This window comes from Protomyctophum parallelum (assembly GCF_964188405.1).
Source record: "Protomyctophum parallelum genome assembly, chromosome: 4".
In the NCBI taxonomy this organism is placed as follows: Eukaryota; Metazoa; Chordata; class Actinopteri; order Myctophiformes; family Myctophidae; genus Protomyctophum; species Protomyctophum parallelum.
The window spans coordinates 56,131,033-56,146,032 of NC_139700.1; the positions used below are offsets into that span (position 1 = coordinate 56,131,033).

General features: G+C 42.4%; 1 protein-coding gene across 3 annotated transcripts in view; it reads right to left on the reverse strand.

Moving 5' to 3' along the window:
* Positions 1–15,000, reverse strand: part of LOC310857819 (anoctamin-5-like) — a 110,107-nt gene that overhangs the window by 48,075 nt on the left and 47,032 nt on the right. For all 3 annotated transcript variants that reach the window (XM_083763745.1, XM_083763744.1, XM_083763743.1), the window contains 4 exons: positions 10,557–10,625; positions 3,588–3,674; positions 3,166–3,363; positions 1,124–1,243 (listed from right to left, as the gene is read on the reverse strand). In XM_083763745.1, the coding sequence (XP_083619871.1) occupies positions 1,124–1,243; positions 3,166–3,363; positions 3,588–3,674; positions 10,557–10,625 (474 nt within the window). The remainder of the gene's footprint in view (positions 1–1,123; positions 1,244–3,165; positions 3,364–3,587; positions 3,675–10,556; positions 10,626–15,000) is intronic.

Genomic DNA, 15,000 nt, shown 5'->3' on the forward strand with positions numbered 1-15,000 from the left:
TATCAGATCTTACATCGTGCAGAGGGAGGTGTATATATAGATCAGATATCAGATCTTACGTCGTGCAGAGGGAGGTGTGTATATAGATCAGATATCAGATCTTACGTCGTGCAGAGGGAGGTGTATATAGATCAGATATCAGATCTTACGTCGTGCAGAGGGAGGTGTATATAGATCAGATATCAGATCTTACATCGTGCAGAGGGAGGTGTGTATATATAGATCAGATATCAGATCTTACGTCGTGCAGAGGGAGGTGTGTATATATAGATCAGATATCAGATCTTACGTCGTGCAGAGGGAGGTGTATATAGATCAGATATCAGATCTTACATCGTGCAGGGGGAGGTGTGTATATATAGATCAGATATCAGATCTTACGTCGTGCAGAGGGAGGTGTATATAGATCAGATATCAGATCTTACGTCGTGCAGAGGGAGGTGTGTATATAGATCAGATATCAGATCTTACGTCGTGCAGAGGGAGGTGTATATAGATCAGATATCAGATCTTACGTCGTGCAGAGGGAGGTGTATATAGATCAGATATCAGATCTTACATCGTGCAGGGGGAGGTGTGTTTATAGATCAGATATCAGATCTTACATCGTGCAGAGGGAGGTGTATATATATATATAGATCAGATATCAGATCTTACGTCGTGCAGAGGGGGAGGTGTGTTTATAGATCAGATATCAGATCTTACGTCGTGCAGAGGGAGGTGTGTTTATAGATCAGATATCAGATCTTACGCCGTGCAGAGGGAGGTGTATATAGATCAGATATCAGATCTTACGTCGTGCAGAGGGAGGTGTGTTTATAGATCAGATATCAGATCTTACGTCGTGCAGAGGGAGGTGTATATAGATCAGATATCAGATCTTACGTCGTGCAGAGGGAGGTGTATATATAGATCAGATATCAGAGGGAGGTGTATATAGATCAGATATCAGATCTTACGTCGTGCAGAGGGAGGTGTGTTTATAGATCAGATATCAGATCTTACGTCGTGCAGAGGGAGGTGTATATAGATCAGATATCAGATCTTACGTCGTGCAGAGGGAGGTGTATATATAGATCAGATATCAGAGGGAGGTGTATATAGATCAGATATCAGATCTTACGTCGTGCAGAGGGAATGCGGCGCCGTACGTCCCGTTGTTCAACAGCCTCTTGATTCCTTTCTTCTCCTTGTCCTGTCGCTCATCACTGTAGTAGGAGCAGCGAGACAAGATGTAGTACACCTAGACAGACAGACGGGTGGACAGACAGACAGGTGGAGAGACAGACAGACAGACAGACAGACAGACAGAGAGACAGACAGACAGACAGACAGGTGGAGAGACAGACAGACAGACAGACAGACAGAGAGACAGACAGACAGACAGACAGACAGACAGACAGACAGACAGACAGACAGACAGACAGACAGACAGACAGACAGACAGACAGGCAGAAAGACAGGATCGCTTAAAACAGTTTTACTGCCAGGAATGGATGACTCCAGGTTAATGTCGCTGCGATATACGACATACCCGCCTTTTGTTTTATGTGTTTAATCCGCCGTAATGTAATAATTAAAAAGAAACTCCGTCTTTGCTGCGGAGATAGAGACTAGATGCATTCGCTTTGATGACGAAACCGGAAATCGTCACATGCTGTGGGCTGCTAGGGCTTCTGGGAAATTGAGGCCAATGGAAATGCATGGGGTACAACGCCTCATTGAGACGAGTCTTGTGTGCGTCTTCCCAAATAATTCAGCGTATGCTCTAAAGGTAATACAACAATCTCTGCAGTGAAGGGGGGTTGATTAAAATGCGGGTTAAGCGTGAAAAACAGTCAAACTGTTTTAATGAAGTTCAAATCTGGAGAGGGAAGTCTGGACCTGAGAAGTCTGAACTGGTGTTCTTGTTCTGTTCTGTTCTGTTTCAGGACAGAGAGAAGGTGTTCTTGTTCTAACTACGGATGTCTCGACTCCCGATCTTATTTTGAAGTCCACCGACCGGGAATATATCTATCTAGCTATATATCTAATGTTGTATTTATAGCAGACTCCTCACTCAATGTGCACTTGCAGTTTGGGCAACTCGAACGCAAACTCCACATGCCACGACATTTTATTTACCTGCCACAGTGTCAACCCCTTTTTTACCCCTGTGTCGGATCGGTGCTTAGACTGGCATATTCGTCGATACCGATATAACCCGATATGACCAAATAAGGGCCGATCCGATTTTTTACGATACCGATACAGTATCGGGACATCTCTACTGTAAATCCCTGGAACATGTGACGCGTTTAAACTTAAACACCATGTGTGTAATAATAAAATGCCAAATGTTTATTAATGGTCATAAAATACAGTAGAACACGAGTTCACTCAAACACCTCACGAGAACACCTAGTGTTCGAATTCTAAACACCTATATTCCTATAATATGACTGACTCTGATTGTAAAAACTAAACACGTTTATGTGTTTAAAAAGTGTTACAGGCGATTAAACATGTTCTTCTGTTTATAATCTAAACACTGTGACACGTTTAAAAAGTGTTACAAATATGTGTTTATAACCTAAACGCTTGGGTTTAGTGTGGGTCTTACTATTCTGTTCCTGGTGGACGGGGGGAAGAAGGTCTTACTATTCTGTTCCTGGTGGAGGGAGAAGGTCTTACTATTCTGTTCCTGGTGGAGGAGGGGAGAAGGTCTTACTATTCTGTTCCTGGTGGAGGAGGGGAGAAGGTCTTACTATTCTGTTCCTGGTGGAGGGAGAAGGTCTTACTATTCTGTTCCTGGTGGACGGGGGGAAGAAGGTCTTACTATTCTGTTCCTGGTGGAGGAGGGAAGAAGGTCTTACTATTCTGTTCCTGGTGGAGGGAGAAGGTCTTACTATTCTGTTCCTGGTGGAGGAGGGAAGAAGGTCTTACTATTCTGTTCCTGGTGGAGGGAGGGAGAAGGTCTTACTATTCTGTTCCTGGTGGAGGGAGAAGGTCTTACTATTCTGTTCCTGGAGGAGGGAGAAGGTCTTACTATTCTGTTCCTGGAGGAGGGAGAAGGTCTTACTATTCTGTTCCTGGTGGAGGGAGAAGGTCTTACTATTCTGTTCCTGGTGGAGGGAGAAGGTCTTACTATTCTGTTCCTGGTGGACAGAGAGGAGAAGGTCTTACTATTCTGTTCCTGGTGGACGGGGGGAAGAAGGTGTCCTGGTCGTCGATGAGGAAGAAGTCTCTCTTGTCCTTGTTGAAGGGCGCCGTGAAGAGGTCGGGCTCGGGGTGCATGACGTCCACGGGGAGGCGGAACGGCGTGGACAGCCAGCTGAGCGGGACGTCGTGTGTGTCGGGGATGTCGTTGGCCTTGAAGGGGACCTTGATAAATAATAATAATGTGTTTAGTTGTATAGTTGTATAGTTGTATAGTTGTATAGTTGTTTGTATATAGTTTGTATATGTGTGCGTGTCGGGGATGTCGTTGGCCTTGAAGGGGACCTTGATAAATAATAATAAGTTGTTTAGTTGTTTAGTTGTATAGTTGTTTGTATATAGTTTGTATATGTGTGTGTGTCGGGGATGTCGTCGGCCTTGAACGGGACCTTGATCTTCAGCACGTCGGCGTAGGTGGCCAGGACCTCCCAGGGGGCGTGCACCTTCACGAAGTACGTCCGTCCGTCATCCGACTCCTGGAACCAGAGAAGCAAAGGTCTGTGAACCAGGTGTGTTACCTGTACCGAATACTGGACTACTCGCCCCGGTGCGTCTTGCCCGTTTTTCCTCCCGGAATTTTCCCCAGTGAGGGGGATAACTTTGTAATATGCTATTGGCTGTTTGTATTCTTTTTGGAAAAATATAAAAATATACTCCTGTGGAAAGGCTATATTATTTGACTTATATTGAACCTATAAACAATTTGGTATTATTTAGTATATGTAAGGTTTTGCCCCCTCAAATGGTACCTCGTCAGATAATCCCCACATTATCCTACAACGACTTCTGTGAACAGACTTCACTGTAGTAGCTTTTCATAAATTATATTTGTACTTAGGCTGTTCTGCTGTCATGAAAGTTTATAGTTAGAGAAATTCAAAGTCCAGCCGTCTGCTGTCCAGCCTCTCCCACCAACCCCTCACTGGGGAACATTCTGGGAGGAAAACAGAAACGGGGCGAGTTGTCTTCACCCCTCACTGGGGAACATTCTGGGAGGAAAACAGAAACGGGGCGAGTAGTCTTGTTACCTGTGTACCAGTGTTGTTTTTGGCAGCAAATTTCTATTTTAGTTTTTTAGTCATTTAGTCTCTTGAATAGTTTTCACTTAGTTTTATAGTCACATTTTAGTTAGCCTGACCTAAACAGAGACATTTCTGGTCTAGAGGGGCGGGTCGCGCCTCAGAAATGCGCGCACCCTGATTGGATCTCATCGATCTGTCCGTCACCCCCGGCCCCTCCTCTCCCCCCTAGTGCAGCGCTACGTCACATCATTTAGAGCGACGCCCACCCGGAAGGGTTGACTCCCACTTTTAGACTGGTTCAGCCCACGGCTTTTTCCAGGCTTTCATCTTCCGCGCAGACGAAATGAAAGCCTGGTATCGAGGCTACATTTTAGTCACCTGGAATGTTCTAGTGTTTAGTCTAGTTTTAGTCGACTAAATGTCATAATATTTTATGACCTCAAGACCCTCCAAAATACATTTTAGTCGACTAAATCAACTGTTGATTTAGTCGACTAAAATGTATTTTGGCGGGTCTTGATGCCGTCGTAATGAGTGTTTTTACACTTTCTGAAAATAGCCTATTTAAAATAGGCTATTTTCAGCATGCAACCAAGTGTAAAATGACTTATACTGGATCTCTTGTCCACTAGTCCCTTCCTAACATTTTTAGTCTAGTTTTTTTTTGTTGACGAAATTGTCAGTATATTTAGTCTTAGTTTTAGTCATAGTAGCTTAGTTTTTATTTAGTTTCCATTTAGTTTTCGTCAGTGAAAAAAGGTAGTCAACGAACATTTTTCGTATTAGTTTTAGTCGACGAAAACAACACTGGAGCAGTGTTGATTTCGTCGACTATGAAACGAAGACGAAAAATGTTCATCATTTTTTTTCACTGACGAAAACTACATGAAAACTAAGCTATGATGACTAAAACTATAAGACTAAATATGAGACTAAATTTGACTGAGGGACTGCCATTGGATTTCTTTGAATTTTCGTTTTTTCATGTCATGTGAAAGCAGCAGGGAATCATAGCTTCAAATTGACATATTGGTTCAGTTTGACCCACCGGTTTTGGAGATATGGCTTATAGAGTAATGTCTTGCAGAGAAACAGCGAGTTGAGAAAACAGGCTTGAAAGGTTCACTTTTTTGGACTTCTAACATTACACCTAGCTACATGTTTAAGCATTTATTTAATATTTACATGTCTTCTGTGGTCTCTAACATTACACCTATAGCTACATGTTTAAGCATTTATTTCATATTTACATGTCTTCTGTGGTCTCTAACATTACACCTAGCTACATGTTTAAGCATTTATTTCATATTTACATGTCTTCTGTGGTCTCTAACATTACACCTAGCTACATGTTTAAGCATTTATTTCATATGTACATGTCTTCTGTGGTCTCTAACATTACACCTAGCTACATGTTTAAAGGGACACTTCACCCTTTTTGCAAAAAAATATATGTTAATGACGTTTAGAAGCTTTAGATCACTTTCCTGGGGGTATTTATGTGTGTAATATTAGTTATTTTAGATTGTAGCAGTGAGCCTGTTGTCTCTGATGTCATGGACACTGGTCTCACTACCTTCCTGGAATACAATTCCCATAATTCTCTGGTGCTCTGCTCCTCCTTGTGGATAGGGGGAGAGCTGTCTTACTGAGACAACATGTAGTCCAGGAAGGTAGTGAGCCCAGTGTCCATGACATCAGAGACACAGGCTCACTGCTACAATCTAAAATATCTAAAACCACATATTACACACATAAAGATCTCCAGGAAAGTGTTCTAAAGCTTCTAAACGTCATTAACATATATTTTTTTGCAAAAAGGGTGAAGTGTCCCTTTAAGCATGTATTACATATTTACATGCAGGGACGGCCTTAGGAATCTGGAGGCCCGTTTCAAGACCAAATATGAGGCCCCCATATACCTATGACATCATTATTTTGTTGATGCATCCGTATATATTGATACGAATAGTTTGACTGTTCAATATCACACGCAGCTATTGTTTTACTCGTTTCTCCGACATATTGTAAGCCACATTTTTCACATGTGATTAAATGAACACAGTTGCTGGTGCTGGCTGTTATCTGTTGTTTAATCTCCAACATGCATTTTGTAGTTCTATTTTTAACTATTTGTTTGGGTTTGAAGTATTCTGGTCTCTGGCGTGCTGGTGTGTTGATTCCTTTTAGCTTGCTGTGTACCAGATAAAATGGTAAATGGTGCATTTATATAGCGCCTTCATCCAAAGCGCTTTACATAGATTGTGCATTACATTCACCCATTCACACACACATTCATACACCAATTGCGGCGGAAGCCATGCAAGGCACCAACCAGCACATCAGGAGCAATTTGGGGTTCAGTGTCTTGCCCAAGGACACTTCGACATGTAGACAGGAGGAGGAGCCGGGATTCGAACCGCCGACCCATGGATCATTGGACAACCTGCTCTACCTCCTGAGCCACAGTCGCCCTTAAGAGTTTTGTTATTTCTGTAGGAGTTTTGCGATTATTATTTTTTTGGCAGAAGGAGAAGGAAAAAAAAAAACTAACAATAACAATAGAAGACCAAGTCCTTTCAGGACTGCTTGGTCCTTTAAATAAAAAAAGATCATAGAAATACATATACAATAAAGAGAGTTCCACCGTGTTCAGTTTGGAACATACAGACACAGGTTTGTGTTTCCACCGCATTGTGTTGGACGGAACAATTGTCATTGTTTGATGCCTAGCTGAATGGTTAGAGAGCCTGTCTGGAGAGAAGGAGTCTCCTGAGGTTTGAATCTCAGTAAGAGATGCTGAGAGGTGGCTCACCATCAGGTGGGATGAGATGTTGATCCATCATTTCTTGATCTTTCTGCTGTTCCTTCGTCTGGAATGTGGTCTCGGTTGTTATTGCTGTTGTCGTCTGTTGGTTGCCATGGCTGCCAGTTCCCACCTGATGTCGTGTGGGAGTTCTGATTGGTCCAGAGTGTACTGAATAACTTCTAGCTTACATAACATCTTAAGACGAGGACTCAAGTCTAAGATGAACAGCTCATCAGAGATAGTGTAATCTCCTTTGTATCCTCCAACGAGGATGATACGATCTCCCACAATGCAACAGGACATACCCTCCATTGGAAATGGTCCTTTCCCCTTGGGCTCAACCTTCTTCCAGGAGAAGGTCTCTGGACTGAATTTCCACACATCATTGATGTTCTGGTTACCGTTCCAGCCACCAAATATGTACAGCTCTCCATTGTAGGTAAATGCTGAATGACACCAGCGTCCTTCTGGTAGAAGTTGTGCAGAAGGTGTGTTCAGCCAGACGTTGGTCTCTGTGTCAAACACTCTGATGCTGTTGTAGCCCCCCTGGTACCCCCTCCCACCCCCGAATACAAACATCTTGGTACCAATGATGGTGGCAGAGTGAGCTGATGAAGCAGGAGGTGGAGTTCCTCTGGTGTTAATTAAAGTCCAGACCATTGTGCTGGTGTCCAACTTGTACATGTCATTAGTGTATCCAGTCAGCTGGGTGTCTCCTCCATGGATAAACATGACCTTCTCCAACACACAGGCTGAGTGGTAGCACCTCTCCTCTGGAACAGTCCCAGAAACCCTGGGTTGGGACCAACTGTGGGAGTCAACATCAAATGCATAAAGCACATTGTAATACTGCCCTTCCCAGCACCCTCCCCAGATGTAGACTGTATCTTCAACCAACACAGCTGTGTGGCCGTAGCGCTTGGATGGAACCTCAAGGTGACCGTCTCCTCTTCCTGGTTCCACTGGAGGTAACTTCTTCCAGCATAAAGACACTGTGTTGAAGACATGGACATCCATCTGTTCCGTGGGGTTGATGTACCCCCAATCACAGTAGCCTCCAAAGGAATACAGTTTGTTCCTCACTGCTACAGCAGCATGATAGGCTCGCTTTGGTCCTCCTGCTTTGGAAACGGTCCAAGACAACATCACTCTGTCTGTCTGTCTGTCTGTCTGTCTGTCTGTCTGTCTGTCTGTCTGTCTGTCTGTCTGTCTGTCTGTCTGTCTGTCTGTCTGTCTCTTCTCTCTCGACGTCTACGGTAATTTTCAACACGGTGCATCATCTTATATCTTCTGGTGTGAAATCACACGCGACACAAACTGTTGCCATGCACGCCTTAACGACGTCAATTAGTGCAGACAGTCCACTGAGCAACTCAAAGTGAGGCTGAATGACAAGCATTTTGCATTCTGGCTCTTTGAGGGGAGCTAGCGCCCCCTATGTCCAGCTTGGTGTGTTTGTGTGTTCTCAGGGGTGGCCTTATGAATCTGGAGGCCCGTTTCAAGACCAAATATGAGGCCCCCATATACCTATGACATCATTATTAATATTTTGTTGAGACCCCCCTGAGGGTGGAGGCCCGTTTCAATTGAAACTGGTGAAACATACTTAAGGCCTCCTATGTTTACATGGCTTCTGTGGTCTCTAACATTACACCTAGCTACATGTTTAAGCATTTATTTCATATTTACATGTCTTCTGTGGACTCTAACATTACACCTATAGCTACATGTTTAAGCATTTATTTCATATTTACATGTCTTCTGTGGTCTCTAACATTACACCTAGCTACATGTTTAAGCATTTATTTCATATTTACATGTCTTCTGTGGACTCTAACATTACACCTAGCTACATGTTTAAGCATTCATTTCATATTTACATGTAATCTTCTGTGGACTCTAACATTACACCTAGCTACATGTTTAAGCATTTATTTCATATTTACATGTCTTCTGTGGACTCTAACATTACACCTAGCTACATGTGTAAACATTTATTTCATATTTACATGTTTTCTGTGGACTCTGACATTACACCTATAGCTACATGTTTAAGCATTTATTTCATATTTACATGTCTTCTGTGGTCTCTAACATTACACCTATAGCTACATGTTTAAGCATTTATTTCATATTTACATGTCTTCTGTGGTCTCTAACATTACACCTATAGCTACATGTTTAAGCATTTATTTCATATTTACATGTCTTCTGTGGTCTCTAACATTACACATAGCTACATGTGTAAACATTTATTTCATATTTACATGTCTTCTGTGGTCTCTAACATTACACATAGCTACATGTTTAAGCATGTATTTCATATTTACATGTCTTCTGTGGACTCTAACATTACACATAGCTACATGTTTAAGCATGTATTTCATATTTACATGTCTTCTGTGGACTCTAACATTACACATAGCTACATGTGTAAACATTTATTTCATATTTACATGTCTTCTGTGGACTCTAACATTACACATAGCTACATGTTTAAGCATGTATTTCATATTTACATGTCTTCTGTGGACTCTAACATTACACATAGCTACATGTTTAAGCATGTATTTCATATTTACATGTCTTCTGTGGACTCTAACATTACACCTATAGCTACATGTTTAAGCATTTATTTCATATTTACATGTCTTCTGTGGACTCCAACATTACACCTATAGCTACATGTTTAAGCATTTATTTCATATTTACATGTCTTCTGTGGTCTCTAACATTACACCTATAGCTACATGTTTAAGCCTTTATTTCATATTTACATGTCTTCTGTGGTCTCTAACATTACACCTATAGCTACATGTTTAAGCATTTATCTCATATTTACATGTCTTCTGTGGACTCTAACATTACACCTAGCTACATGTTTAAGCATGTATTTCATATTTACTTGTCTTCTGTGGACTCCAACATTACACCTATAGCTACATGTTTAAGCATTTATTTCATATTTACATGTCTTCTGTGGTCTCTAACATTACACCTATAGCTACATGTTTAAGCATTTATTTCATATTTACATGTCTTCTGTGGACTCTAACATTACACCTAGCTACATGTTTAAGCATTTATTTCATATTTACATGTCTTCTGTGGACTCTAACATTACACCTATAGCTACATGTTTAAACATTTATTTCATATTTACATGTCTTCTGTGGACTCTAACATTACACCTATAGCTACATGTTTAAGCATTTATTTCATATTTACATGTCTTCTGTAGACTCTAACATTACACCTAGCTACATGTTTAAGCATTTATTTCATATTTACATGTCTTCTGTAGACTCTAACATTACACCTATAGCTACATGTTTAAGCATTTATTTCATATTTACATGCCGGTTTACAGTGTTATTCCATAATAATACAATTAGATGAATGAATGATGATGACGTCATACTGATGATGATGACATAATAATGATGATGACATAATGATGATGACATCATACTGATGATGATGACATAATAATGATGATGACATAATGATGATGACCTCATACTCACAGACTTGTCCTCGTGCTCCAGGTCGAGTCCGTAGGTCACCAGGTTGTTTTCATACGCTTTCCTCCTCTCCTGAAAACATTATTATTATTATTATTATTATTATTATTATTATTATTGTCATCGTCTCCACCAGGCCGAAGGCATGGGGGGAGAGTATGTTTTGCACTCCGTCCGTCCGTCCGTGTGTGTGTCCGTGAGCAGCTAATCTCGGCCACCGTTAACCCGCTCGATGCCAGATTTTGCACACACACTCCCTGGATGCCAACCATGAACCTCTGCCCCAACATTTCCAGAACGGCCTGTTATAGCGCCACCAGGAGGCCGCTTTGTGCAAAACATGTTTTTGCACAGTACACCTACAGATTTTGTCCAAACATCACGCAAATTGGTACACAGTCTCTCTAGAGCCATTCAACCAAACCAGTCTTTCAGATTTCCAGAACGGCCTGTTATAGCGCCACCAGGAGGCCGCTTTGTGCAAAACAAGTTTTTGCACAGTACACTTACAGATTTTGTCCAAACATCTCGCAAATTCGTACACAGTCTCTCTAGAGCCATTCAACGAAACCGGCCTTTCAGATTTCCAGAACGGCCTGTTATAGCGCCACCAGGAGGCCGCTCCAGGAGGCCGCTTTGTGCAAAACAGGTTTTTGCACAGTACACCTACAGATTTTGTCCAAACATCACGCAAATTGGTACACAGTCTCTCTAGAGCCATTCAACGAAACCAGTCTTTCAGATTTCCAGAACGGCCTGTTATAGCGCCACCAGGAGGCCGCTTTGTGCAAAACAAGTTTTTGCACAGTACACCTACAGATTTTGTCCAAACATCACGCAAATTGGTACACAGTCTCTCTAGAGCCATTCAACGAAACCAGTCTTTCAGATTTCCAGAACGGCCTGTTATAGCGCCACCAGGAGGCCGCTTTGTGCAAAACAAGTTTTTGCACAGTACACCTACAGATTCTGTCCAAACATCACGCAAATTGGTACACAGTCTCTCTACAGCCATCCAACGAAACCAGTCTTTCAGATTTCTCAGACTCCATCCTGATTGGTTAAGATTGGCTTCCAAAGTGCACAGGAGTGCTCAGTTAAAAAAATGCTGCAAATCATGAACACATCGCGTGATTTCCGTGAAATTGTGCACGCACATTCCCACTAGGCCGAGGACGAAATGCCACATGAACAATTTCAACTCAGCCTCAAGGTGGCGCTATAACTGGCCGAAAACTGTTTTTACCTCTAACTGCACGGATCTGTGGATAACTTTGTATGCCAACTCCCTAGAGGCCAAGGAAAAACCTTTGCCTGGAATTCTTCACATCTGCTCATCCTGGTGGAGACCTGTGCCCAGTAGGGCACTTTTTCTAGTTATTATTATTATTATTATTATTATTATTATTATTATTATTATTATTATTATCATTATTATTATTGTCATCGTCTCCACCAGGCCGAAGGCATGGGGGGAGAGTATGTTTTGCACTCCGTCCGTCCGTCCGTCCGTCCGTCCGTCCGTCCGTCCGTGTGTCCGTGAGCAGCTAATCTCGGCCACCGTTAACCCGGTCGATGCCAAATTTTGCACACACACTCCCTGGATGCCAACCATGAACCTCTGCCCCAACATTTCCAGAACGGCCTGTTATAGCGCCACCAGGAGGCCGCTTTGTGCAAAACAAGTTTTTGCACAGTACACCTACAGATTTTGTCCAAACATCGCGCAAATTGGTACACCGTCTCTCTAGTTCACATCTGGCTTTTAGAGCGCCACCAGGAGGCCGACTTTTGTAAAACACATTTTTGGATATTACTCCTCCGGATTTTGTCCAAAAATCCCGCAAATCGTTACACAGTATCTCCATAGTCATGTGCTCAAGACGGATGTGTCTGATATTTCATATTCCATCCTAATTGGCTAACATTGGCTTTCAAATTTTGCAGGATTGGCCTGTTTTGAACAAAAAGCCTCAAATCATGAACGCAGCGTGCAATTTGACGTGAAATCTTTCACGCACTTTCCTACTAGGCTGAGGAATATAAGCCCACCCATTTCACATTGGCCTGTTATAGCGCCACCAACAGGTGGATTGTGCATGCGTGCGATCAACACGGATCTGCACCATTTCCCATATTCCATCCTGATTGGCAAAGATTGGAACAAACAAACAACAAACATGTTTATATTACTCCTAAACATTCCTATCCTCCTGGTGGAGACCTGTGCCCAGAAGGGCACTTTTTCTAGTTGTTATTGTTATTGTTATTAGTCTGGTTAACCAGACTATTGTTATTGTGACACTGTCACAATCTTTCCTCCGGATTAATCGAATAATCAAATCGAACTTCCGCTGTGATTGGCCGAGCTTTGCATAACATTTGTAGCAGCATAAGGGAATCAAGGCAGGACTGTGTATGCCTTGATCCCGCCTCCAGCTGCCGCTGATTGGCCAGGCCGTTTGGTGGGCGGAGTATGCCTGTGGCCCAATCCCAATCCACTCCCTTGCTGACTCAATGAGCCCTCACTGGCTTAGCTTCGCGTTCATGTTCGTGTCAGTGTTCGTGGTTAATAGTGCTTCCACTTGCCCAGGCATTATATTGTATTGTGATCCAGTGTTCTGAGACTTTAAGAGTCCAGGCGGTTGCCTTTAAGGAGATGACGTAACCTACCGCACTTCCTATTTCATACCGGCTTTGAAAGCGGTAGGTTGTGTTTATTTTGCTCTGCAGATTATTTTATTATTTTATGTACCCAAAGTTGTTAAGACACATACTGTGTTCTCATGGTACGGCATCTCGATTGCCTCGTTGTCTTTTGTACAGAATAAATCTACTCACTGCTGAGATCCTGGTCTATGGTGCTTCATATAACACAACGCAAGATCACGTCTGTTACATCTGCGAGGGCTTGAGGGATGTCCCATTTGAAATGGGTAAGTCAGTGAGGGGCTCAGCCCCGTCCCTTTATGTGCCCTTTGCCAAAGTCAGCATCGATGCTGACTTTAGCAAATAGATTACCCACAATTCATAGCGTTACCAGGGGAACGAGGGGGATCCTCCGAAAGCCAATCATTTAAGTATGCAAATGAGTTATGTATCGCGGTTAGAATGTCAACAAACACAATAGTGCTTTCTCACTGTTCTCAAAGGGAGACGGAATGGAAGGATATAGGCTATATATTAAATAACAATAATAATAATAATAATAAGGGAAACATGATGAGAAATGACTAATGAGCAAAGTAAAAGAATATGGAAATGAAATGTATAATGAATATTAATATATATATCAATATTACAACTCATATCACACAGGAAAGTGTATTTATTAAACTAATAATAAAACGATCAGCTTAAATACTAAAATAGACATGATAGACATGTATAACCCATTCTGAACGGGCACCCATTTTGGTGTTGGCATCATGTTATGCTTTAGCTATTGAAAAATAGCAGATCTACAAGCTCATATCGCGCCACCGAGTGGCGCGATACGAGCTTGTAGGTCTGCTATTTTTGAAAAATCGAAGAACGACTGGCATTTTTTTAGAATCTGATCTCAGGTCAGAATTTTGTTAATCAGACCAGTGTGTGTCCGGCGGAAACCTCGTATGAATCTGATCTCAGGTCAGAATGGCTTAAATACTAAAATAGACGTGATAGACATGTATAAATAGGCCAAGCATGTAGGTATAGGCACTGGCTGTGAATGAGGACAGTTTGTATAAAGTGATGCAAAGCGTCATGAATGGAGGACTCATCTTCAAAGTGCTGTCCCATTCCTTTCACAACAATGTGGAGCCCTTACAGCCTCTCACCCTCAAGCACTTACAGCAAGTTATCAGGAGGGCATGTGACTGTCAGACTGACCTCAGAACATTCCTTATCCCATTCTGACCTGAGATCAGATTCATACGAGGTTTCCGCCGGACACACACTGGTCTGATGAACCCATTCTGACCTGAGATCAGATTCTAAAAAATGTCAGTCGTTCTTCGATCTTTTTCAAAAATAGCAGACCTACAAGCTCGTATCGCGCCACTCGGTGGCGCGATATGAGCTTGTAGATCTGCTATTTTTCAATAGCTAAAGCATAACATGATGCCAACACCAAAATGGGTGCCCGGTCAGAATGGGTTATAGCTTTATTGACACTAACAGCTTGTCTAAGAGTTTCCCTGGAATGTAGGTTATGGTGATGTCATTCTCTCTTTCATCGGACAACTAGTTATAGGGGCGATATTCATGGTGCTGTTTCGGAGCTTAAACCAGGGGCTGGACCGCAGGCCATGTTTCTGTTTGACAGACAGCCAGGCCACTAGGCGGCGCCACCACTAGGAAAGGTCCCGGTAGGAGCTTAAACCAGGGGCTGGACCGCGGGCCATGTTTCTGTTCGACAGACAGCCAGGCCACTAGGCGGCGCCACCAGGAAAGGTCCCGGTAG